Raw genomic sequence first — 27,418 nt, forward strand, 5'->3', positions numbered from 1 at the left:
AGGCGATGATCAAGCAACGAGATAAGGAGATCAAGACGGCGACCACCCGGAAGCTCCAGGCCATCGATGATATGGACCGGATGAAGGTGGAGATCCGAGGGCTGGAGCAACGCATCAAGGATCTGGATGCTCTGCTGGCTACCGAGAAGAAGAGCCGCTCAGCCGATCTCCAAAGATTTGATGGAGACTTGAAGGATCTCCAAGCCGCCAGCGACGCTGCCCACGCCGCTCTCAAAGAATATCAAGAGGGGGAGTCGGCCCGTTCTGACGAAGTGAGGAAGGCGTATCTCCGATCGGAAGATTTCGGAGAGAAATTTACCGACAAGATATCCCTCACTTTCGAAGAAGCGATCAAGGCGGCGGTGGATTACCTGAAGACCAAGGGCCTCCTGCCCACCGAGCTGGCCATCCCCCCCGAGGACCTCGCGACCGTGATGGGCGCCATCCTCGACACTCTTTTTGACTTTGATGCGTGATAAGCGTTTTTTCTGTGTATGAACTTTTTTGTGTTCCAGCCGTTCGGCCCAACTTATTTGGTTCACCCAGTGTATAATAGATAATCTTTTCTGTTCCTTTAACTTCTGTTTTGACAAGAAATTTTTCTCTCGCACGACTGAAGTGTTCTTTAAAATTCTTCCGCTCGGCACCACGCTCTACCAGACAAGTCGATTGTTTTTAATGTCTTTTATCATGCGACTGAGCTCGGCGTTCTAACGAAGCCGCTCGACGTTTACACGCTAATATCTTTTAACTTCTACTGACCAACTTTTGCTCTGTGCCTTACCCCCAAAGGGGTTTTCCGTACCCATTGGATAAGCGAGCCGCTCAGCCGTATGTTGGTCTTAACGACCAGGCTATCGCTGATCGTATCATGTAAATGACTATCCGCTCGGATGTTTATATACACCGGCTCGTCTCTCGATTTTTAACGTCGGAGCTCGACGGTCTTCCGCTTAGACGTTTATAGACGCCGGCTCGTCTCTCGATTTTTAACGTCGGAGCTCGACGGTCTTCCGCTCGGATGTTTATAGACGCCGGCTCGTCTCTCGATTTTTAACGTCGAAGCTCGACGGTCTTCCGCTCGGACGTTTATAGACGCCGGCTCGTCTCTCGATATTTAACGTCGGAGCTCGACGGTCTTCCGCTCGGACGTTTATAGACACCGGCTCGTCTCTCGATATTTAACGTCGGAGCTCGACGATCTTCCGCTCGGACGTTTATAGACGCTGGCTTGTCTCTCGATTTTTAACGTCGGAACTCGACGGTCTTCCACTCGGACGTTTATAGACGCCGGCTCGTCTCTCGATTTTTAACGTCGGAGCTCGACGGTCTTCCGCTCGAACGTTTATAGACGCGGACGTTTATAGACGCCGGCTTGTCTCTCGATTTTTAACGTCGGAGCTCGACGGTCTTCCGCTCGGACGTTTATAGACGCCGGCTCGTCTCTCGATTTTTAACGTCGGAGCTCGACGGTCTTCCGCTCGGACGTTTATAGACGCCGGCTCGTCTCTCGATATTTAACGTCGGAGCTCGACGGTCTTCCGCTCGGACGTTTATAGACGCTGGCTCGTCTCTCGATTTTTAACGTCGGAGCTCGACGACCTTCCCGGCTATCTTCGACACTGCCGATCGGCAGAACCCTTGGCAATCCTTTGAATTAATTTTGCTTCCTGCATTACAAGGACACGGGCGACTAATATATACAAAAATGATTTACATTCGTGCACCTTTCACCCCGCTCGATAAGGTTGGAGATGATTCGCACTCCACGGTCGATCCAGCTGCCGCCCGTCTTCATCCTCCAAATAATAAGCTCCCGAGCGGAGCTTTTCAATAACCTTGAAGGGGCCTGCCCAAGAAGCTTCAAGTTTGCCGACGTCGCCGACCGGCTTGACCTTCTTCCAGACAAGATCGCTGACCTAGAATGATCTGGGGATTACACGGCGGTTGTAATTTTGCTTCATCCGCTGCCGGTACGCCTTTAGCCGGACGGACGCCTTGGCCCGCTCCTCGTCGACCAAATCCAGCTCCATGTTCCTCCGTTCGGCGTTGTCATCATCATAGCTCTGTATTCGGGCGGACTCGACGCCGACTTCAACCGGAATAACCGCCTCGCCGCCATACACCAAATGGAACGGTGTGACGCCCGTCCCTTCCTTCGGAGTCGTTCGGATGGCCCATAAGACGCCCGGCACTTCATCCGGCCAATTTCCTCCCAAATGGTCGAGCCGAGCGCGCAGAATACGAAGAATTTCCCGATTGGCTACTTCGGCTTGACCGTTGCTTTGGGGATTAGCCACGGACGTGAAGTGTTGCTCGATGTCGTAGCTTTTGCACCAATCCTCTAGCATCTTCCCTGTGAATTGCCGCCCATTATCGGAAACCAATCGGCTAGGGATGCCGAACCGACAGATGATGTGTTGCCAGATGAATTTTTTGACCATCTGCTCGGTGATCTTTGCCAGCGGCTCGGCCTCCACCCACTTGGAAAAATAATCCACCGCCACTAGCAAAAATTTCCTCTGCCCGGTCGCCATCGGAAATGGACCGACAATATCCATTCCCCATTGGTCGAACGGACATGAAACGGTTGATGTCCTCATTTCCTCGGCAGGTCGGTGGGAGAAGTTATGGTACTTCTGGCACGAAAGGCACGTAGATACTGTACGAGCGGCGTCCTCTTGTAAGGTTGGCCAAAAGTATCCGGCTAGCAGGATCTTCTTAGCTAGTGATCGTCCGCCCGGATGTCCTCCGCACGATCCTTGATGTACCTCTTGGAGGATGTAAGCCGAGTCTTCCGAGCTCACGCATTTCAACAGCGGGCGAGAGAAAGCCTTCTTATAAAGCTGATCGCCGATGAGTGTGAACCGACCGGCCCTCCTTCTTAACAGCTGGGTTTCGTTCCGGTCGGACGGTGTGGCTCCCGAGCGGAGGAACTCTATGATGGGTGTCCGCCAGTCGCTTGGAAATGTGAGACCTTCCATCCAGTCGACGTGCGCCACCAACAGTACTTTTTCAATTGATTGCTGAATGGCGACCGGCGTTATTGAGCTCGCGAGCTTGGCTAACTCATCGGCTGCTTGATTTTCTGCTCTGGGTATCTTCTGGACAATAACTTCTCTAAAGTTAGCTTTGAGCTTCTCGAAGGCTTCAGCGTAGAGCTTGAGCCGAGCACTATTGATTTCGAAGGTACCAGAGAGCTGCTGAGCGGCCAACTGCAAATCCGAGTGAAGAGTTACCCGACCGGCTCCCACATGCCGAGCTGCCTGCAAGCCGGCTATGAGGGCCTCATACTCTGCTTCATTGTTGGTGGCTTTATAATCCAGCCGGACGGATAAGTGCATCTTCTCTTCTTGAGGGGAGAGTAACAATATTCCAATCCCGTTTCCGAGCCGAGTGGACGACCCATCCACATATATTCTCCACATAGCTTTCGGCTCTGGCCTTTGCACCTCAGTCACAAAATCGGCCAAGGATTGCGCTTTGATCGCCGAGCGAGGCTGGTATTGGATATCAAACTCACTTAACTCCGTCGTCCATTTGATGAGCCATCCGGATGCCTCTGGGTTTAGCAATACACGCCCGAGCGGACTATTGGTTTTGACAATGATGGTATGCGCCAGAAAATATGGACGAAGGCGCCGAGCGGCAAGGACCAGAGCGAAAGCCAGCTTTTCGAGCCCGGTGTAGCGAGATTCAGCATCTTTTAAAATGTGACTAAGGAAATACACAGGCTCTTCTCCGCTCGCCCTCACCAGTGCCGAGCTAGAAAATATGGACGAAGGCGCCGAGCGGCAAGGACCAGAGCGAAAGCCAGTTTTTCGAGCCCAGTGTAGCGAGATTCAGCATCTTTTAAAATGTGACTAAGGAAATACACAGGCTTTTCTCCGCTCGCCCTCACCAGTGCCGAGCCAATTGCCTGCTCGGTCGAGGATAGATAAATACAGAGCGGCTCACCAATAGTCGGCTTGGCTAATACCGGGAGCGAATTCAGATATGCCTTTAAATCTTCGAACGCCCGGTCGCATTCTTCGTCCCAGCGAAATTTTGTAGCTTTGCGTAAGATCTTGAAAAAAGGAAGGCTTCGGTCGGCGGTTTTGGAGATGAACCTGGACAGAGCGGTTATCCGACCGGTCAAACGCTGCACTTCCCTTGTATTTCTTGGAGGCGGCATATCTTGTAGAGCTTTCACCTTGCTGGGATTTGCTTCAATTCCCCGCTCGGTCACTATGTACCCCAGAAAGCGCCCTCCTTTTGCTCCGAACAGGTACTTTTGGGGATTTAGCTTGACTCCATATTTGCGCAGCGTTCGGAAGGTTTCCTCCATGTCCTTGAAGAGATCGGCCGCTCGGACGGACTTAATGAGAATGTCGTTCACATAAACTTCTAGATTCCGTCCGATCTGCTCTCTGAACACTTTATTCATCAAGCGCTGATATGTGGCCCCCGCATTCTTCAATCCGAACGGCATTACATTATAGCAATAAGTGCCGTCGGCCGTCACGAAGCTGACCTTTTCTTGATCTTCACGGGCGAGCGGCACTTGGTGATAGCCCTGGTAGGCGTCGAGCATACAGATTAATTCGCAGCCGGCCGTAGAGTCCACTAGCTGATCAATCCAGGGTAGAGGATAAAAATCTTTCGGGCAAGCTTTGTTGAGATCCCGAAAATCTATGCACACTCTCCACTTGTTGCCTGGCTTGGAGACTAATACTACGTTAGCCACCAGCTCGGGAACTGCACCTTGCGTATATGGCCGGCTTCCAGAAGCTTTTCCACCTCCGCCCGGATGATGACATTCTGCTCGGCGCTGAAATCTCTTTTTCTCTGCTTTACCGACCGAGCGTCCGGTCAGACATGCAACTCGTGCTGCGCTATGCTCGGCAGAATTCCGGGCAGCTCATGTGTCGACCAGACGAAGACATCATGATTTCTTCGGAGGCATTGGATCAATTCTTCTTTCTGCTTCTCTTCCAGATCGGATGCTATAAAGGTTGTGGCATCCGATCAGGTTGGGTGAATCTGCATTTCCTCTTTTTCTTCATAAATTAAAGAGGGTGGCTTTTCGGTGATGACATTTACCTCGATCCGGGGCGCCTTCCGAGTGGAATTGGCCTCTGCTCGGACCATCTCGATGTAGCATCGCCGAGCTGCTAGTTGATCTCCCCGCACTTCTCCCACTTTGTCCTCCACGGGGAACTTGATCTTCTGATGGAAGGTTGAGACGACCGCTCGGAATTCGCTGAGCGCCGGTCATCCCAAAATGACATTGTAGGAAGAGGGAGAGTCGACCACCACGAAGTTTGTTGTTCTTGTCCTCCTGAGCGGCTCTTCTCCCAGCGAGGTAGCCAGTCGAATCTGTCCGACCGGCTGAACTTCATTACCCGTAAACCCGTAGAGCGGGGTTGTCATGGGCAACAGCTCGGCTCGATCAATTTGCAGCTGATCGAACGCCTTCTTGAATATGATGTTGACTGAGCTTCCTGTGTCAACAAATACGCGGTGAATGGTGTAATTGGCTATTACCGCTTTGATGAGCAGAGCATCGTCGTGGGGTACTTCAACTCCTTCCAGGTCCTTGGGCCCGAAACTAATTTCAGGCCCTTCTGCTCGTTCTCCGCTACAGCCGACCGCATGAATCTGGAGCTGCCAGACTCTCGCCTTTCTGGTTCGGTTGGAGTCTCCTCCGGTCGGCCCACCAACAATAACGTTGATCTCGCCTCGGGAAGTATTGCTTCTATTTTCCTCCTCCCGAGCGGACGGTCGGGACCGTTCTCTGGACGCTCGGTGATTCTCCTGCCTTGGAGAACGACACCGATCGGGAGTTTGTTGCTGTGGCCTACCAGCTCGCGTCCGATCGGCTTCATTAGTTCTCTGTCGCCTGTCGACTGAGGGAGACCGTCGTCCGGCATTTCGAGGCAGAGGATGAGCCACGAAGGGAAGACTTCGGCAATCCCTTGTGTTGTGCGTATCCGTCCGGTGGAAGGAGCAGAACATCGGGGTCCATTTCTTTTTTGGCTTGGGCCAGGTGGCGGCTACCTCTTGTACGTGGGGCCTGGTATGGGGGGATCGGATTGCTTCGGCTCTTGGTCCTCTGGGCGGCTGATGTGTGGCGTGTGGTTTCCGCTCGGCCGGAGGAGCCTGCTCGGCTGGCGTTTCCTTTTTCCTTGCCGCTTGCGCTTCTTCCACGTTGATGTATTCGTTCGCACGGTGTAGCATGTGATCATAGTCTCGGGGCGGCTTTCGGATGAGCGATCGGAAGAAATCCCCATCCACTAGGCCTTGTGTGAAGGCATTCATCATGGTTTCCGAGGTGGCCGTCGGAATGTCCATCGCCACTTGGTTGAACCGCTGAATGTAAGCTCGAAGCGATTCACGGGCTTCTTGCTTGATGGCGAACAGGCTCACGCTCGTTTTTTGATAGCGCCGACTGCTTGCAAAATGATGGAGGAAGGCCATTCGGAAGTCCTTGAAGCTTGTAATGGATCCGTCCGGCAGCCTCCGGAACCACCGTTGAGCCGATCCCGAGAGAGTGGTAAGAAAAACTCGGCACTTTACTCCATCTGTGTATTGATGGAGAGTGGCTGTGTTATCGAACTTACCCAGATGATCATCCGGGTCGGTTGTCCCATTGTACTTGCCGATCGTCGGAGGCACGTAGTGCTTGGGCAGAGGGTCTTGTAGAATAGCCTCCGAAAATTGGCGATTGATCCGCTCGGGAGAGGCGTCCGCTCGGGGGGCTTTCCCTTTTCTGTTGTCTCGTCTCGGTATTTCATCCGAAGATGATCCCTGTTCTCGATTAGTTGCTGCGACTTCAGGAGTGCGGAAGAGAGCCCGATGGAATGGTACTGTCGCAGGTGGTGCTTCCGCTCGGCCACCAGACACTGATGTTGCTTGTTGCTCCGGCCGCTCGGCTGTGGCTTTCTGTTTTTGCTCCACGAGCTTGGCGGCTCTCATCTCGATCAGAGCGTCGAGTTCCTCGTTCGAAAGCGTCACCATGTGTTGTCATCCAGCCTCGTCCATTGTTCCCGTTCGGATGCAGGAGCGTTCCCACAGACGGCGCCAAATTGATCCTGTTCGAATCGTCGAACCAAAGGACGTTGGGCACGTGGCGCACTCCTAGTCGAGGGTGTAGGCCTCCGTCTGGTCGCACGAATCTCCGGCGAACCTGCACAAAAGTTGGGCCGGGAAGGGGTTCCCGGCGGCGACCCTCCGACGCTCAAGTCAGGTAAACGAGTGGTGGAAAAAGTGGCTCCGAAGCTTATAGAATGCGTACCTCCGGAGAAATCTGTGACTCTTTATATAGAGCGGTGAAAGAGCCTCTACACGCCTACCGAGGCACGTACGTGTCTGCAGCCCATGCCTCGGTATGTACTTGTCAGAAAGCTTACCTGACGCCATACTGCAACAGTCCCCTCGCGCCTTCGATGGGACAACAAGACACTCTGTTGTCAGACTAGGAGTATGGCTTAGCCATATGACTTGACGGCTGTCAGAAGAGGTTCTTGTTCTCCTTTACCCACCGCCGGCCGGGACGTACGTCCGGCTGGCTGGACGGAGACCATCGCCCGGACGGCCTTCATCCCCTGCGCCGTCCGGCCGGCACGCCCCTCACGTCTCGCCTGTCGCTTGCGTTGAAATGCTGGGGAGACATCCGGGCGAGTGCCTTCCGCTCGGCTCTTAGACATTGTTTCATTGAGCGTCGGAACCCCAACTTTAGTCGGGGCGCCTATTCTGTTCACCGGTTGGTCTGCCTATCCGGTCGGCCACTTGGCATTTTGCCTCCAGCGTGGCAGGGACCTCTCAGAATGGGGGTCCCCCGTTCTAACCGCCGGATCATTATATATGAGATTTTCATTTTAATCTAAATAATCATCCTAACTAGCAACCAAATAAAATAAAATTTATATTTTACAACTCTACTTTTAATTAATGAAACATGAAATAAGAAAAGAATAACTTACTTATCTTATTGTTGTTGTGGTTGGACAATGGGGAAAAAGTATTTTTCTTGTTAAGGGATGCTCATTGGAAAAATAAAAGGAAGACTATTGCTTTTGAGAAAAATAGAAAAGAGAAGATAGGGAGGAAGAAGCAAAAGAGGAGAGCTTTATCTTATTCATTAATAGCCTTGACTAGTTTTGGTAAGCTCAGCAACGATAAAAAAGAGAGCAAAGCAAGACAAAATAAGGTTATTTTTGTGATGTCAACAAAACCTAGAAAACACAAGAAGATGCGAATGCTGAAGGCTGTTATTTTTTCTGGAAGAGGACAATAGCGGATGTTCTTACTTGTTGGAAAAGAGAAAGGAAAAGAAAAATGAGCTCTTGTGCTTGAAAAGAGGGGAAGAAAAAACTATAGGTTTATCGTCATTAGAGAAGAGAAGGAGAAGAAGACAATGAGAAAGAGGAGAAAGAGAAAAATAAAATAGAGAGGGGAGAAAGCACGGTGTGGTGGTTGGAGAAAAGGGAGAACCAACAGGAAAGAGAAAGTTTTTCAAAAATACTCTAATTTATTTTAAATCGATCAAATTGATTTAAACTTTAAATTTGATTCACTCATAACTTGCCCAAATCAACTCTAAATCAATCTTGATTTGAATCAACATAATCTTTATCTTTGTGCTTACCTGTTTGATTTAGTTCGAATATGATTCAATTTTAATTTAGCGCCCTCACTTTTTGTTATATGATTTAGTTCATCTATTTATTATTATATATATTATTTTTAAAATTTAATACTTAACATTCTAAGTCGTATATTCCTCGTAAAAGTGATACCAATGGATAGTTTAGATCAAAAACTTTCTAAATATGTTATCAATTTTAATTTTTCGATAACGAACGGTGATGAATTGATAGGTCAAAGTGACATTGAGGTAAAGTATTAATTTTTTTTTTAAAAAAAATTAGGGGGATGGCAGTACCCTCCCATCTCCACTTGGCTATGTCCCTGCCCGTAGCTACTACAACTTGTTTACAATAAAGTTAGGATTTATATTGTGTAGAAGTTGTCCAATAGTTACTAAAATATGTAGAAGTTATTCAGTAGCTAGTTCAACTTGTAGAAGTTGATGGACCATCGTGGGTCTGCTATATGAGGTGAATAGCTTGTAAAGCAAAATTACAATTCTCTTGCTTTTATCTTTAGCAAGGACACACAATTAGATAATAAAAAATAATAACATAAAAAATAAGAGGCTCAAAATTTTTATTTGATTACAACCTATTGGTTGTTAATCTAAGGTAGCAATAACACACTAAACAAAAGCTCCTTCTTTGATTAAGTTAGAGGCGGAGAAGCCCCTTAAAATGTATGATTGAACTCCTAAATCAAGGGTGCTATTTATAGCGTTCTGGAAAAAAGTTACCGTTTGCTGACGTGGCTTAGAGGCACCTCCAAAGTCATCCAAGGGGGCCTCCAAATGAATAAAACTTTATCCAATACTCAACGACATCCTAATAATACTATTCACTGAAAGTGCCTTAGATCAGCTTGAGGTACCTCTGCTACTATTCATCGGAGGTGCCTTCAGACAGTTGATGTGCCTCAGATGAATAGTGTTGGTACAATATTCCCTAGGTCAAGGTTGACCTAGTTGACTGAGCTTGAATTGGTTCAAGCTTGAGTCTCGATGTTTGGGTTTCGATGTTTGACAATACATGGAGACGACACATGCAAATTGCAGGTGTAATTGTTCATGTGGGGAGATTGTGAAGGAGAATCAAGTAGGTCAAGGTTGACTGGATATTTGATTGGAAAATCCCGGTAAGTGAAGTCAGGTGAAAGTCCTAACTGGGAGGTTAGGCAGAGTTGAAAGTCTTGGTGAGTGAAGCCAGGTGAAAGACCTAGTGAGTGAAGCTAGGCAGTATGGAAAGTCCCGGTGAGTGAAGCCGGGCAATCGGAAAATCCTGGTGAGTGAAGCCAGGTGAAAGACCTAGTGAGTGAAGTTAGGCAGAAGGAAAGTCCTGGTGAGTGAAGCCAAGCAGATGTGAAGTCCTAGTGAGTGAAGCTAGGTAGAAGGAAAGTCCTAGTAAGTGAAGCTAGGCAGAAGGAAAGTATTGGTGAGTGAAGCCAAGCAGATGATAAGTCCTAGTGAGTAAAGCTAGGCAGAAGGAAAGTCCTGGTGAGTGAAGCTAGACAGATGTGAAGTCCTAGTGAGTGAAGCTAGGCAGAAGGGAAGTCCTGGTGAGTGAAGGCAGGCAAGGGAAATCCAGGCGGATCAAGGTTGATCGAACACTTGGTGGAGATAAGTCCAAGTAGGTCAAAGGGATTGACCGAATACTTAGTACGAGGAGAAAAGTCCAAGTGGGTCAAAGGGATTGACCGGACATTTGGTGAGCGAGTCCTAGCAGGTCAAGGGTGATCGGATGCTAGGCATGATATACCAACAGGTCATGGTTGATTGGATATTGATTTAGGGGACTTTGGACTTGGTTTTGGGCAAAACCATGAGCTGGATCGATCAACCGATCGATTGGCTCATGCCCAATCGATCAGATTGGGTGAATCCCTACGACAAGCCTCCTCCCAATCGATCAGTGGATTGATTGGGAAAAACTCACGATCGCACAGAATAGCTCTGGATTTATCAACCGATCGATTCAGAGCCTCCAATCGATCAGCCGATCGATTGGGAGCTGTGATTTCGCGCGATAAGCCCTGGATCGATTGACCGATCGATCTAGGTAATTTCTGAGAGCACAGAGGTGTTCTGAATCGATCAGTCAATCGATCCAAAGTCTCCCCAATCAATTGGGAGTAATTCAATCGATTGGGATTCAACCGTTGGCACAGATAAAGACGTTGGCGAGCATTTTTCTCAGCACTTCTTCGATTCCACTCCACGAGCGACACAGGCGATTTCTCCACAGTTTTCTTCTCTACTCTCACGCCAGTTCTTGAAGGATTCTTGGAGGCTTGTGTTGGTGCACGTCCAAGTCAAGAGGCGAGGAAGAAGTTAGGGTTAGGGTTTCTTGTGCAAACTTATAACATCTTATTGTATTTTGTTTCCCTTTCCTTTCTTCTTGTACTGAGAGCTTGTAAGGCTTCTCCGCCTTCGGTAGTTACCGAAAAGGAGTGATTTCATAGTAGAGGGTGCGTGAGTGTGTGGACCCTTGGATTAGTCACCTCTTCTTGAGGTGGATACCAAGTAAATCTCTTGTGTTAGCGTTGTGTGTTTGTTTTCTTGTATTTCCGCTGCACATCATCGAAGAAACAAGCAACGACGAGCACGAGATCGCGCCGAGCTATTCATCCCCCTCTAGCCGAGGTGCCTCGGATGAATAGGTGCCTCGGGTACTGTTCATTCGAGGCATCTCAATCCAACTGAGGAACCTCAAGTCCATTTTTCGGCAGCTTCAACATATAAGCATCCGAGATGCCTCTAATCAGCTGAGGTGCCTCGGGTCTTCAAGTCAACCTTCGAGTTGGCCATTTTCAGGCTCCCACTCACTTGGGTGATGCTCCGGTCAATCGGAGTTAAGCTTAGCTGAAATCAACTCCGTCCTTCTCCTCGAGCATACTCCCTCCTCAACTTTCTTGTCCCTCGGATGCCCTGTGCGCGTCCTTATTGCTCCATTAGTGTACTCTTCTATAGCTCCTTGCCCTTCAAATGCACCAAACCCATCGGCTTACTTCCCGTGCAATCATTCTCATTCACTATGTCTTCCGCTCGATTTTTTGTAGTCCTAAGTCTCTGCACAATCATAAACAAGACATCAAATAACACATGACTTAACTTAACTCGATTGATCACATCAAAAATATCCCGAGATACTAACAGAAACTACTGGCTAGCTGTTATAACGTATTTAGTGTGAGTTTAGGGTTTATGGTTTAAGATTTAGGATTTAAGATCTCTGAATACATATCAAAATATTATTTACTAACTTTGTTAAAATTATTTAAAATTCATCAAAATCACTTTAAAACAGTTGTATAAATTACCATAATTTTATGTAGTTACCATAATTTTAAAATTTTAAAATTTTAAAATAACTTTAAACACATTATAGTAATTACTAGATAACTTTTGCACGTTATAAAAGTTACTTGGTAGCTTTTACATGGTGTAAACCCACTTTAATTATGGCAAAAAGGCGAATACGCTCGCCCCCAGTGCCCTTGCCAATCCGTCCCAAGGTCAACACGGAGGAGGTAAATCACGGACGGCTATTAGCCTTTGGAATAGTGTAGCACAAGGGAGGTATTTACCTCGGCTTTGCCGAGATTCGAACTTCAGACCTCATTGTGGCAACACCTCATGTGCTAGCCACTAGACGTATTCGAGGGGACGATGTAAACCTACTTTAAACACATTGTAGAGGCTATTTGATAGCTCCTATAATAATACTAAATCTAGAGATATTTTAAGAATAAAATCATCTGTTTATTTAATTTTTTTAGGTGAAAAAATAATACTTATATAATGTTTCTCTTAATTAAGGATGCCATTTTAATTTTTTCTGAAAAAATTGCTCAAACCAAAGTCACAAAGGCAAATTATTTTTTTATAAAACAAAACCCATAACCGTATTTACACTTGAGAAATAGTTGCATTGTCATTATACCCCAAACATTTTTTATTTAATTTAATGGAAGATTTAATAACTTCTCCAAAACTTTGGCATCCTATGGAATCATCATATGATCACATGAGATTTATATTTGTATTTGTATTTATTTTTGCCTACCTTTGAATCAGATGCCTCCCAAAGAAAAGATGGAGTGCCCTAAAGATGCTCTTCATGTCTCTTTTTGAATTATTATATATTGATAAAACGCATTTAAAAATAATAATTTGGTTTAGATCTTTCTTTTATTATTGTGAGAATTTTTCAAAATATTCTTTTGAATTAAGGGGAAATTTAAGAGGAGATGATAAAAATCACACACATATATAATATTTAAAATAATTTTAAGAATTAAGAAGAGTTTGAGAATTTTTTAAATAAAAGAAGTAATAATTTTAAAGGAATTAAGTAGCTGACAAGTCAAAAATATAATAATTAAACTTTCTTGCTATGAAGATACAATTAATAGAAATATATATTATAAATTTAATAATATCGAAAAGATAATGATAAACATTAGAACTCATGCTAAATTTAATAAAAAAATTGAACCTTTTTTCCTTTTTAATATTTTTATATCATTAACGAGGCTGGTGGATCCAATCTAATTGAGCTGGAACAAGAACTATAAAATAAAAAATATTTAATATTTTAGATTAAAAAAATTGTTTAAATAATTTAAAATTTTAAAGTTTAAAATAAACAAATAGTTTTGAGTATATCTTTTTGACTCAACAGCTAGCAATGGTATTCTCGTTAATATAGCCATGACCAAGGGTGTTTCCGCAGCACGGCTTTTGAAGCGAAAAGGGCCAGAAAAAAAAAGCAGGCCAATTATAAATTATAAATTATAAATTATAATATGAAAAAGTTTCATTTTTGTCCTTTATAATTAAAAAATTATCTTGTTGTTTTAAAAATTTTGAAGCATTCAAAATACGAGATAAAATTCAGGTGGTAAATGAAAATGTTCACAAATTATATCTAGATAAAAAAATAAAATTTGTCACAAATATTTCTACCTCATTTTTTTTAAAAAATATTAAATGAGAATTTAATATAATTTTATTTTAATATTATTATAGTAACTATAATCATAATTATTATAATATATAATAATTAACTTTTTATTAAATTATTTTATATTGGACTATTGTTACGACAGTGCAAAAATAATTTTGATACAAGAGCAATTTTAGTTGAATTTATTTAATATAATTTTATATATTATACTTTTTAATAAATTAGAATAATAGACATTTCTTTTTGATATTTTTTTTGCAAAATTAGGCATCCCCAATTTTATTTTTGCTAAGTATTTTTAAAGGAATATTAAAAAAAGGTAAACAACTGAGTGAATTAAATTTATTTATTATAACATAAAAAACTATGCAACATGAACAAGAAAAACTAAAATATAAAATAAAAGTTATATTATCTTCAATTTTGCCCACTATATTTCCCTTAATACAAACATTTTCCCCTAATGGTCCCTCCTTGTTTAATTAATTAACACAATAAGTATCTTTCTCCACCCGCATATTTCGATTTTTGTGGCGCCGCCGATTAAATTAATCCAATTTCTGTCTCCATTTCCAACTTTTTAATTCGTTTTTTATCCTAATAAATTATTTTATTTCGCATTTTTTAATTTTTTTTCTTGCTTTATATTTTTCTCTCTTTCCTCTTCGCTGTTCTTGTTTGAAATCTTGGGCAAGAAGTAGCGAAGAAATTTTTTGAGGATTAATTTCTTTTCTCGTTTTTAATTGATATATTTTTTTTTTTCGATTTTTGCGGAGCTTGTTGGTGGTGGTGGAGAGTGTGAGAGCTGCTGGAAACCCTAGTGATCGGAGCTTGGCCGGAACGGCGGGTCGAGTCGAGTCGCCGGAGTGGAGGTTGTGTTTGAGGTTTCTGGTGCTGATTTATGCATGGAGGCGAGGGACAGAGCGGTGACTTCTCATGCGGCGGCGGAGGGGTCTGGGAGTTACCAGCCGCCGCCGCCGCCGCCGCCGCCTACAGCGGCGGCCGTGAGTGAAGAGAAGCCTAGCGGGATGGGCGGGTTGGTAGCCGCCGCCGTGGCAGCGGCGGCAGCGGCTGCGCCACCTGGAGTGGCGATTGGGCTGACCGTGACTGCGGCGGGGACGATGCCGAAGAAGAGGGGACGCCCGAGGAAGTACGGCCCAGACGGGAGCTTGCTGCGGCCGCTGAACCCGATCCCGATCTCGGCGTCCGTACCTGCCGGGGTGGAGTATACGCCGGCGGCCAAGGTGGGGGCGGCGATGAAGCGAGGTAGAGGGCGGGCAGTGGGATTGGTGAGCAAGTCACCGCAGTTCGGACTCGAGTTGGAGCCTCAAGGTACTGCCTTTCCTCACCTAACTACCTTGTCGCCTTGCCTTTTTCTTGGACCAATAATGCTATTCCAAGTAGAAGATTAGGGTTGAAAAACTTCGAAGTTCCATTTTTTTTTTTTTTAACCATTTCCGTTTTTTCCCCAATCTTTCATTTCTCTCTCGGATTGTTCTGCCTGTGTTTGTGTGCTTTGTGGAACTGGAACCCAGAGTGTTCTATAGCGTCTCTGTCTCTCTCTTTCTCAGACACAGTCTCTGTTCCTTTTCTGAGTTTATTCTTTGGTGTTAGCTGTCAACTGGCACTTCGTCCTGATCTGCTCGGGGACCACCCTTTCCTAGGGTTTTGGCATTTGTTAGAGCAAGAGAAAGCGGGATCTGTGGGGTTTGCATGGGAATTGGTTTGGTACTTGAATCTTAGCAAGTTCCTTTTGTGTAGGGTTGTAGTTGTGTGGTCTCTGTCCCAGTTGGTTCTGAGGACTACGAACCCCCAGTTGGTTCTGAGGACTAAGAACCAAATATCATGTGGGGGTTTGGATCATTCTGCTGTACGGATGACACTGTAAAATTGTCATTGCAATTTGGCATCAGTTCTGATAGTATCAGAACCTTGTTGTCTATCCTCATGGGAAACTTGGTCACTGTGTTGGCTTCAATTTATGTTGTAACTCAGGGAGTGAGCTATCTGCAAATCTTGGAATAAATGCTTCACCAACTTTTCTGTAACTATGCCTTGGGACCACTTGAGTTTGATTCTTGTGAAACCTTTTATTGTCCTCAAGTGCACCGCAGAACATCTTAGTATCTGAATTGTACTATTGCAGGAGAGATGGTAGCCTGCGCTGCCGGTGCAAATTTCACGCCTCATGTTATCAATATTGCTGCCGGCGAGGTAATTGTTGTTTGGGAAAATTTTGCATTGCTGCTTGTCTTCGACCATTGGCATACTTTTGCTGTAAATTAGAAGGCAAACTTTTCTATGGGAGTTGTCCAAGACTAATATGTAATGTGCTTCTCACAATTATTTTGACAAAGCACTTGTAAACATACTAGATAGCATTAATTCCACCCACAGCTATCATAACTTGGTAGAAGTTAAACTTAGATTTTCTTCATATGTTCACTTAACCAATCCAATAACTTTCTAGTATTAATTCCTATACTTGTTTGAACTATAAACGACATGTTACAAGAATAATCATCTCGCTGGATTTTACATGTTTTGTACTTGCATCAGTATGAACAGGTTTCTTGATTAATTTTTCTGTCAAGTTGAATAAAAGTTAAATGTGGAAGTCATTTTTTCTCTTTTGTCTACTACACACTAGTTTTTATAAAATTGGAAATACACCCATTTCTCATATGTGATATTGTATTTGGTCATTAATTACATTTGAACACCAGTAACCATGGTCATCTTATTTGAAATAAAAGATTCCTCCTGTAGCCTGCCATTAAACCTATATTGTCTATTGATGATTACGAATCTATAGATTAGAGCTGCTTCTATGGAGAATTTAGACCTATTAAATTAGTTAGTTCCTCTAAATATAAGCTTTCAGATTATTATGCCATAATATTGAATCTAAGAAGTAAATTGAAGGTGGTCATAATTCTGTCACAAAAATAAATCAGAGAGCTAAATGCAAAGTTCACCTTTGGAATTTAATCTTATCTTCTCTGTGTGTTTCTCTATTTGCTCGCTCATTCAAAGATGTGATTTTTTTTGTACTTTATAAATTTACCTGAGTTTTGCAACTTTGCAGGATGTTACTATGAAAATCATATCATTCTCACAACAAGGGCCTCGAGCTATTTGTATTTTATCTGCCAACGGTATCATCTCAAATGTTACACTTCGTCAACCTGATTCAAGTGGCGGCACATTAACTTACGAGGTCTGAATATCTTCTTTTATATTAGAGTTTCTTAGCTTTTACAAACTCTAACAGGTAATACTTCTGTGTCTAATATACTCAACATGGTATCAGATTTTAACCGTCATTCTAGAGCTTAGAAATACAGATTAATGTGTCTAAACTAATGAGTATGGATCATTATCATACAATTTTGGGTAGTTCTGACTTCTTATACGTGCTTGATGATTTTAGTGAACTCTTCTCCATGCAATATATATTTTTCTATTGTCAGAAGGTTGGTTTCTCATTGTCTGTGGAATTTCATATTTAATCTGGTGTGAGGTGTCACTTTGCTTTTCATAGCACAAATGACATAAGATATTTGTCCTATTGAGAAATTTTATTTTTGTCCATGATGGAGATTATGTCGATCTTTTTTTAGCTTGTTTGCTGCCATATTAGGTAATGGAACTCCCTATTATTAACTATTTTAATTTGTGTTGTCTTTGTATGATCAAATAATTTCCCATTGCACGAGTTAGACTTTTCCTAACGGAATAATAATTCCATAATTTGTGGTTAATATTTTTCCACTGTATCTAAAGAATCATAACCACCACAGCTGACTATCTTTGTTCCATGTCCGATCGCGTTCAGCTATTGGTTCTTCATGTATGAATGTTCATCCTTGACATGACCTTGCAAGTAGCCGAGCAGGGGCGGTCAAGTTAAATTAGTGGTTTGTTCATGGGTGCGGATGGTATGCTGGTTGTGGCTCTGCATGATTACTGACCATATATCACCTGCTGAATTCCAGGGCCGGTTTGAATTACTCTCTTTATCTGGCTCATTTATGCCGACTGAAAATGAAGGAACAAGAAGCCGATCAGGTGGCCTAAGTGTTTCATTGGCAAGTCCTGACGGTCGAGTAGTCGGTGGAGGAGTTGCTGGCCTACTGGTGGCTGCTGGTCCTGTCCAGGTATTTCTCTTTCACGTTAGCAAGCTCATATCCTTAGGTTTTCTTTCATTAATGCCTGTTTTTATATCCCTCAACTCAATTGGATCTGAATTGTAATAACCTTGATGATTTTTGATAATTTTGCAACGTAATATGTTTGTTGCTTTTGCTGTATTTTGGAAAATTGTCGAACACAGGACTTCTTGCTAGCGAATCATGGTTATCAATGCTACTTGTTTGAATTCTATGCTTACTATATTCCTTGACATATCCTTTCGTAGGTGGTCGTCGGAAGCTTCTTACCGAGTTACCAGATGGAGCAAAAAACAAAGAAGACAAGAATCGAAGCCGGCTCAGCTTCTACGGCACCATCTGCAATTCCTCTTTCAAACCCCAACACTGAAGAAGCATATGGCGGCACGCAAGGGCCGCATATCTCAGAAACTCCGAAGGGAAACCCTGCTGGAGAAAGTTGGTCTGCTTCCTTACAGACTGCACCGGTCCCTCAGAACTCCGTGTCGGATGCTAACACAAGTTTGCCCGGAGGTTGATGCTAATACATGATCTTCACCTTAATCACTCCTCTTGTTCGCTTTTCCTGATCAGTGTTTAGATCCATCCACATCGATAAAGCACCCTCTGCCCTCACCTTCGGCATTTTCAGCTCTGAAACTTGTATTGTTACTTCACGATTGGCTTTAATCCCCAAACAAATCTAGTGAACTCAGTTTGATCAGTGTATGGATTCGATAGGTTGTTGTTTTAACTTGAGATTTGTTGTTTAATTGTGTCGGATTGATGCTTAGCATTGTAACAAATGTTCGTCTATTGACATGTTTACTGCTTCTGTGAGAATTTATAGAGTTAAGATGCGTTTGATTTAATATTATCATGCATAACTTTAGTTCAAGGTTACAGAAAATAAAATTTAATGTTTAATTTAATCTTAGGTAATGTTATTTGTTTGGAGATTTTAGTGTATAATTTAATTTAATATTTTATTTAAAAAATAGTAATAATATAATTCATAATTATTAAGAAAATAAATGTATATGAATATATAGTATTTATTAGATTTTTTAATGAACCTTTTATAAATCGGTTAGGATTTAAAAAGTATGTTTGACTACCTTATTTAAATTGAGAGTCTTTTAAAATTTAATTTAAATTTAGAAAATTAAAATCTAAGTTTTAATTAAACTTTTTCTTGTCGTCGTTACTCTTCTCGTTCGTCGTGAGCGCTTGTAGTGTGTCACCAGAGTAATTGGTGATTGAGTGCACGTTCGTCGATGTCGCTTGCTTCAGATGTTGGCGCGTCCTCCATCTCCTTCTCGAGCAACATGAGACATCAATGTCTATATTGGAGTTCCTCGCAAGCGTTTGTAGCACTGTTGCAGGAGCAGTTGGTGACCGAGTGCATGTTTGTCGACGTCGCCTCCGTCCACGTGAGATGCCTGTGCTCCATCCTCCTCCTTCCTAAGACATGCTGGATGCTAGCGCCTATATTGGAGTTCCTGCAATGCTTCACCAATTCGGGAAGACGAAGCACTACCCACATGTGCCTTTCATTGGCCACCTCTAAATTAAATTGCCACGGTGCTTTGCCCCTACTCACTGATCGTGTTCGATGATCGACAACTATGCACGCTTGACAATAGATTGCGGCTGGATTCTTATTAATCTCGAAATCAAAGAAAATCTTAGACTATACCTGACCCCAGGATGGGTCCAACCCAGACCTGACCCAGACATATAACCGTGTCAATGGGTTGGTTGCTTGTTGACCCGGGTTGCCTAGCTGGTTGCCCGTTGACCTGGGTCATCGGGCCGGTTGCTCGTTGACCAGGGTCGTCGGGCTGGTTGCTCGTTGACCTGGGTCGCCGGGCCGATTGCCGTTGACCCGGGTCGCCAGGTCGATTGCCCGTTGACCTAGGTCGCCGAGCAGAATCGTAACCAGCCCGGTAGGATGCCGGGTTGGTTACGGTTTCATGCCTCCAAAAATTGATGGACTGTCGGTTCCAAGATTCTTTTTATATGTCTCTATTGGAACATGCAGTTCCTGGCTATTGGGGGGATGATTTTTTTTAATGATTAAGATCATTTGATCTTTGTTTTTATCAATGACTAAGATTTAATATACATTACTATCCAAATTCTATAAATAGAAAGTTAATTTCATCATTTTCATACCTATGTTCTCTACTCTCATTCTCAATTATGCATTCTCTACACGTTTGCGACTCTAAGTCTCCATTTCTATAAACTTTTGTCTTTAACTTTCAACTACAATGGAAGGAGGTCGTGGAGGTTTATCATCTCGATCTTAGAAGGGAAAGGAAATAGTGAATCCGTCCAACATTCAATCCACACCGATGATGAAATCAAGCACCTTCTGACACTCGAAACACAATGACATATTGATGCAATTACTTCTAAGGTTCCGGAAATTCATTTTCTAAAATCTTCTATTTTCACTAAATATTTTGAGAAAGTCACTCTTCTGTCGGGAGAATTACATATAAAATGTAAGTACTGCAATGTATGCTACAAAGTCATTGAACATTTCTTTTGTGTTAATTACTTGCTTTAATTAATTGTCTTTTCTTGCTAAGTTCGAAAAGCAAGAGAAAATCCTAACTTACTTGCAGGGCTATTCACCTCCCTCTCTAACCGGCCTCATCGGACCTATAGTTGTTAAGTTCACAGATTCATCTAGACTTTAGTCAGCTGTCAGGTCATGCAAAACTAGCTAAACTTTCTATCAGATATTATGTCACACTTTGACCTATTTGGACTTCATGCAGTTATCAGGTCCTTAGACTTAATTGGGCTTCAGCTTGGTGTCATGTCCTCTAGATCCATCAATTCCTGCATACTCGGTAAAAGTACCAGATTATACATAATCTAATTTTAACTATTTGCCAATTCATCAAAACTAAAGTTCAATTATTTTTGTCAACTACACTAATAATCTTCCACTTTTTGATATAATGACAGCTTATGTTAAAGTTAGAAAAAATATGCAAAACATGTTGGATATTGGAGCCTTAAATGGACCAAAAATGATTTTGAGGAAGGAAGCCATCAATTGTTGAAAGTCGTAATTGACTTCAAAATTGAAATCTACGATTCGCGTAGATAGATTTAGACTATTAATTTGCTCAAAACCGATTAAGGGTGAATGAGAAATTAATGTTTAAAGTCGGCCCAAAATAACATTTATTATTCATTAATAAAGTGCATGGGAGAATAGTCCCACATCGGAAATTCTCGATGTGTATTCTCTACTTATTAATGAAGATGTGTTAATGGAGTTAACACAAAAATAAAAGGACAGGTGCTCCCTTAGCCCAGGGCGAGCAGGTGCTTGCACCTGTGAGCCCGCCACCCGCCACGTGCGCACGTGCTCTTTGTAGGTGCACTTTGCACTTCGCACGTACGCATCGTCGCGAGGAGCTTAAATTTATGCTCCAGGTGACATTGCAGTGCCTACGTGATACTCGGGTGACGTGTCAGGCTCGTACCTAACGTGACAGCACCTATGCGGCATCCTCGTGGGCAAAGGGAGATGACTGGACAGTTGACTTAGGGAATGGATGGCTACCGTTGATCAACGTTGATCAAATAGGTATGATGGATCGCTTGTGATGCGATCTAGAGCGTTGGATCGCAAAGAGTAACGATCTGACGGCTTGGGATGAGACTTGATCTGAAGCATCGAATCAATGGATCCAGATCCGATGGCCGATGACAATAGGCGGGGTCCGAGGGTTACAACTCCTCAGATCTGATGGATGAGATTGAAGTGGGCTTGGTGAAGGGTTACAACCCTTCAGAATGGATGATCTAGATCGATCCAGCCTAAGGAACACATCCACTCACCCAAAGGACACTCAACCTCTTCTTTCAGTATAAATAGAACCCTCCAGATGATGGAATATTCACTCAATCCTCTCTTCTCTTCCTCAAGCATTCATCTCATCTTGTGCATTCAAAGAGTCCAAGAAGTCTACTAGAAGGTTCGCTGGTCTCGGAAGTCGGAGTGCTACGATTCCGAGACGTTCGTCGTCGTTGTATCTTGGGAACGAATTGCAACAATCCGTTAAGCACCGTAGCGGAGCAATATCGTTTACGGAGATAGTGTCGAACACTAGCCTCGATGATCAGTTTGCATACTCTAGAAGCTACCCAGCATAACAGTCGTAAATGATATTTCGTGCAAACTGATATGAATACCAATGACATTCCGACGGTCGTTCCGACCGCCATTCCGACCGCCATTCCGACCGCCATTCCGACAACCATTCCGCACGGAGAAAAGCCGGAGAAATTCACCGGAACCGACTTCAAAAGATGGCAGCAGAAGATGCTGTTTTATCTAACAACGCTAAACCTTGTACGGTTTTTGCACGAAGACACGCCAGCCGCTACGGAAGGTAGTAAGGCTGCTAGCGATGCATGGTTTCACGGAGATTTTCTGTGCCGCAATTATATACTCAACGCCTTGGACAACACGTTATATAACGTATATTGTTCTCTGGAGACGGCGAAATCTTTGTGGGAATCCCTTGAGAAGAAATACAAGACCGAAAATGCTGGATTGAAGAAATTCATCGTCGGTCGGTTTCTGGATTTCAAGATGGTGGACTCAAAAAGCATCTCATCTCAAGTCCAAGATATGCAATTAATACTGCATGATCTGGACACCGAAGGCATGAAGCTGAACGAGACATTCGCAGTTGTTGCGGTAATTGAGAAGCTCCCTCCGTCATGGAAGGATTTCAGGAATTACCTAAAGCACAAACAAAAGGAGATAGGGCTGCAAGACCTGATCCTGAGGCTACGAATAGAGGAGGATGATCGAAAGTTATCCGACTCCAGAGGAACCAAGCGGACTATAGACGAAATGTCCAACCTGGTCGAGCCGAACGCTAAAAAGCCGAAGCAGTTCAAAAAGAAGGCTCAAGCAAAGAAGTTCAAAGGCTCCTGCTACAACTGTGGAAAGGAAGGACACCTATCCAAGGACTGCAGACGCCCAAAGAAGCCAACCAAGGGGCCAAAGGATGCTGCGAATCATGTCGCAACCTCTCTTGAGGACTTGGATCTCACTGCGGTTGTATTTGAAGCCAACTTGGTGGATACCAACCCGAAGCAGTGGTTCATTGATACTGGAGCAACTCGTCATATCTGTTCCGATAAGGCGATGTTCTCCAAGTATACTCCGATAAATGGCAGGAAGCTCTATATGGGTAATTCCACAACGTCGCCAATTGTTGGACTCGGAAAGGTTGTTCTGAAGATGACGTCTGGAAAGGAGCTAACACTCATTGATGTACTCCATGTTCCCGACATCAGTAAGAACCTAGTTTCTGGAGCGGCATTGGTCAAGGCCGGATTTAGGCTAGTGTTCCAGTCAGACAACTTTGTACTTACGAAGAATGGTGTCTTCGTAGGAAAGGGGTACCTAGAAAAGGGTCTATTCAAAATGGTTGTAATGCCTGTACTCCGAAATTTTGATGGTAATAAAATAAATGCTTCCAGCTATGTTGTTGAGTGTTTTAATTTATGGCATGATCGACTCGGACATGTGCATAATAATACTCTCAAACGTCTCGTCAAATTAAATTTATTACAAAACGTCAATGTTGACGGAACACACAAATGTGAAGTGTGCGTGGAAGCGAAAATGACGAAACTACTTTTTCATTCGGTGGAAAGGGCAACAACTCCTCTAGAGTTGATACATAGTGATCTATGTGACTTGAAATTTGTGCAAACTAGAGGAGGTAAAAAATATTTTATTACTTTTATCGATGACTGCACAAAGTTCTGTTATGTCTTTCTTTTAAGAAGTAAAGACGAAGCCCTAGAGGCGTTCAGAACCTATAAAACAGAAGTTGAAAACCAACTTGACAAACGAATTAAAATAATTCGAAGTGATAGAGGTGGAGAATATGGTGCACCGTTTGATGAATTTTGTATAGAATCTGGCATTATCCATCAAACAACGGTGCCTTACTCACCTCAATCAAACGGTGTTGCCGAACGTAAAAATCGGGCACTAAAAGAAATGATGAATGCCTTGTTGATAAATTCAGGCTTACCTCAAAACTTGTGGGGGGAAGCAATATTATCGGCAAATCACATTCTCAACAGAATCCCTCATAAGAAAAATGATAAAACTCCATATGAACTATGGAAAGGCCGCGAGCCATCGTACAAATACCTGAAAGTGTGGGGGTGCTTGGCAAAGGTCGAAGTACCTAAACCAAAGCAAGTAAAGATCGGACCTAAAACGTTCGATGCGGTATTTGTCGGATATGCCCATAATAGTAGTGCATATCGTTTCCTAGTTCACAAATCAGACATTCCTGATATACATGTGGGAACAACCATAGAATCTCGGAATGCGATATTCTTTGAAAACGTATTCCCAAATAAAAAGGGAAACGTTGAAAGTTATAACAACGGAAGTTCAAACAAAAATGACATTACCGAACTTAGCTGTTATAAAAGGACTATTGACGATCAAAGTGAAGAGCCACGTCGTAGCAAACGGGCTAGAGTTGAGAAATCATTCGGGCAAGATTTCATGACTTTCATGTCAGAAATGGAACCAAGAACATTAAGTGAAGCTCTCTCTAGACCCGATCCTCCAGTGTGGAAAGAAGCTGTCAATAGTGAAATTGAGTCTATCATGAATAATCATACCTGGGAATTAGTAGACCTTCCTTCTGGTAATAAACCATTAGGTTGTAAGTGGATACTAAAACGTAAGTATAAAGCTGATGGATCAATTGACAAGTATAAGGCCAGACTTGTAGCCAAGGGGTACAAGCAAGAGGAAGACCTTAATTACTTCGATACATACTCACCGGTGACAAGGATTACGTCCATACGAGTGCTAATAGCCATTGCAGCACTGTACGACCTCGAAATACATCAAATGGATGTTAAGACTGCGTTCTTAAATGGTGAGTTGGAAGAAGAAATTTATATGGAGCAACCCGAAGGGTTCATGGCTCCTGGAAATAAGAAAAAGGTGTGTCGACTTGTTAAGTCGTTGTACGGACTTAAGCAAGCGCCTAAACAATGGCACGAAAAATTTGACAAAGTAATGCTGTCAAACGAATTCAGAATAAATGAATGTGACAAATGCATTTATGTCAAAAACACACCTGAAGGCTATGTAATTGTCTGTCTATACGTAGACGACATGCTAATAATGGGCAGTAATCATGATGTAATCATGACTACAAAGAAAATGTTGACCAGAAATTTTGATATGAAAGATATGGGTCAAGCAGATGTTATATTGGGAATTAAAATTCTCAGGACATCAGAAGGGATAGTTTTAACACAATCCCATTATGTAGAATCTGTATTGAAAAAATTCAATGCGTACGATCTCTCTACAGTGAAAACACCTATGGATCTAAGTCAACACTTAGCGAAAAACCATGGTGAGACCATATCGCAGTTGGAATATTCTCGGATAATAGGCAGTTTGATGTATCTCACAAACTGCACACGTCCAGATATTGCCTGTACGGTCAACAAACTGAGTCGTTTTACGAGTAATCCAAACGACACCCATTGGAAAGCATTGATGCGAGTTCTCAGATATTTGAAATATACTATGAACTATGGATTACATTATCGAAAATATCCCGCTGTGTTGGAAGGATATTGTGATGCTAATTGGATATCAGATACAAAATACTCCAAATCCACTAGTGGATATGTATTCACGATCGGTGGGGGAGCAGTATCTTGGAAATCTACTAAGCAGACTTGCATTGCTCGATCAACTATGGAATCCGAGTTTATAGCACTAGACAAAGCAGCTGAGGAAGTTGAATGGCTGCGAAATTTCTTGGAATATATTCCGAGCTGGATGAAACCTGTGCCTGCCATACTAATCCACTGTGATAGTCAATCGGCGATTGGAAGGGCACAGAGTAATATGTATAATGGGAAGTCACGACATATACGTCGTAGACATAATACCATTAGGCAGTTGATCTCGAATGGAGTGATTGCAATCGACTATGTTAAGTCCAAAGATAATTTGGCAGATCCTCTAACGAAGGGGTTGAGTCGAGATCAAGTATACTGCTCATCAAGAGGAATGAGATTAAAAATCTACAACTGAAAACGACTGTAGCGGTAACTCAACCTTGTTGACTGGAGATCCCAAGATCTTGGTTCAATGGGACAACGAAGTTACAGAAGTTGTGGTCCAGCACATTAGATAGTTTATCTCTATCCCAATCCTAGGATGAATTTGTGCTGTCCTACCTCATGTAGTGAGGTTAAGCTTATGCTTTTAGTGACTTCTATACCTGATAAGGTGGAGTATGGTAGGATACTCTTGATAGAAGTGTCACCTATGTGAGTGTGAAGACATGCCGCTTCAATGAAACACTCATGAATCCAAGATGGTATCCATGGCCGAAACGGAACCAACCATGAGAACCTAAAGTAGGTGAGATATATCTCTGTGTGGGTGTTATTGTCTAAGTATACACCAACAGCTGAGCTGTTCAAAGACATCATGTTCACTGCGTAGCTTAGTATACTCGATAGCATTTCACTACGGAAGGTTCAAAGCCACAAGCTACCTCTCCCGATGCAGTGACTTATCGATTGGACTCTTGTAATGTGTCAGCATGCATACACGCATTGCATTAATTTCCATTCATGTGGGGGATTGTTGGATATTGGGGCCTTAAATGGACCAAAAATGATTTTGAGGAAGGAAGCCATCAATTGTTGAAAGTCGTAATTGACTTCAAAATTGAAATCTACGATTCGCGTAGATAGATTTAGACTATTAATTTGCTCAAAATCGATTAAGGGTGAATGAGAAATTAATGTTTAAAGTTGGCCCAAAATAACATTTATTATTCATTAATAAAGTGCATGGGAGAATAGTCCCACATCGGAAATTCTCGATGTGTATTATCTACTTATTAATGAAGATGTGTTAATGGAGTTAACACAAAAATAAAAGGACAGGTGCTCCCTTAGCCCAGGGCGAGCAGGTGCTCGCACCTGTGAGCCCGCCACCCGCCACGTGCGCACGTGCGCACGTGCGCAATGGGCGCTTTGTAGGCGCACTTTGCACTTACGCATCATCACGAGGAGCATTGAGGAGCTTAAATTTATGCTCCAGGTAACATTGCAGTGCCTACGTGGCACTCGGGTGACGTGTCAGGCTCGTACCTGACGTGGCAGCACCTATGCGGCATCCTCGTGGGCAAAGGGAGATGACTGGACAGTTGACTTAGGGAATGGATGACTACCGTTGATCAACGTTGATCAAGTAGGTATGATGGATCGCTTGTGATGCGATCTAGAGCGTTGGATCACAAAGAGTAACGATCTGACGGCTTTGGATGAGACTTGATCTGAAGCATCGAATCAATGGATCCAGATCCGATGGCCGATGACAATAGGCGGGATCCGAGGGTCACAACTCCTCAGATCTGATGGATGAGATTGAAGTGGGCTTGGTGAAGGGTTACAACCCTTCAGAATGGATGATCTAGATCGATCCAGCTCAAGGAACACATCCACTCACCCAAAGGACACTCAACCTCTTCTTTCAGTATAAATAGAACCCTCCAGATGATGGAATATTCACTCAATCCTCTCTTCTCTTCCTCAAGCATTCAT

General features: G+C 43.3%; 1 protein-coding gene across 1 annotated transcript; it reads left to right on the forward strand.

Annotated features, from left to right (window-relative positions):
- Positions 1-14,122: 14,122 nt before the first annotated feature.
- LOC121995844 (AT-hook motif nuclear-localized protein 1-like) lies at positions 14,123-18,621 on the forward strand. The gene is made up of 5 exons (XM_042549619.1): positions 14,123-14,930; positions 15,745-15,812; positions 16,687-16,818; positions 17,597-17,758; positions 18,019-18,621. Exons 1-5 carry the CDS (start codon positions 14,504-14,506, stop codon positions 18,286-18,288), a joined length of 1,059 nt encoding a protein of 352 aa, XP_042405553.1. The 5' UTR covers positions 14,123-14,503; the 3' UTR covers positions 18,289-18,621.
- The last annotated feature ends 8,797 nt before the right edge of the window (positions 18,622-27,418 follow it).

The sequence above is a fragment of the Zingiber officinale genome, chromosome 6A (genome assembly GCF_018446385.1).
Source record: "Zingiber officinale cultivar Zhangliang chromosome 6A, Zo_v1.1, whole genome shotgun sequence".
Taxonomy (NCBI): domain Eukaryota; kingdom Viridiplantae; phylum Streptophyta; class Magnoliopsida; order Zingiberales; family Zingiberaceae; genus Zingiber; species Zingiber officinale.

Coding starts and splice junctions, on each gene's coding strand:
- LOC121995844 (XM_042549619.1), top strand. CDS start 14,504: ATGGAGGCGAGGGACAGAGCGGTGACTTCTCATGCGGCGGCGGAGGGG. Junction 14,931..15,744: donor ACTCGAGTTGGAGCCTCAAG/GTACTGCCTTTC, acceptor GTACTATTGCAG/GAGAGATGGTAGCCTGCGCT. Junction 17,759..18,018: donor TGGCTGCTGGTCCTGTCCAG/GTATTTCTCTTT, acceptor ATCCTTTCGTAG/GTGGTCGTCGGAAGCTTCTT.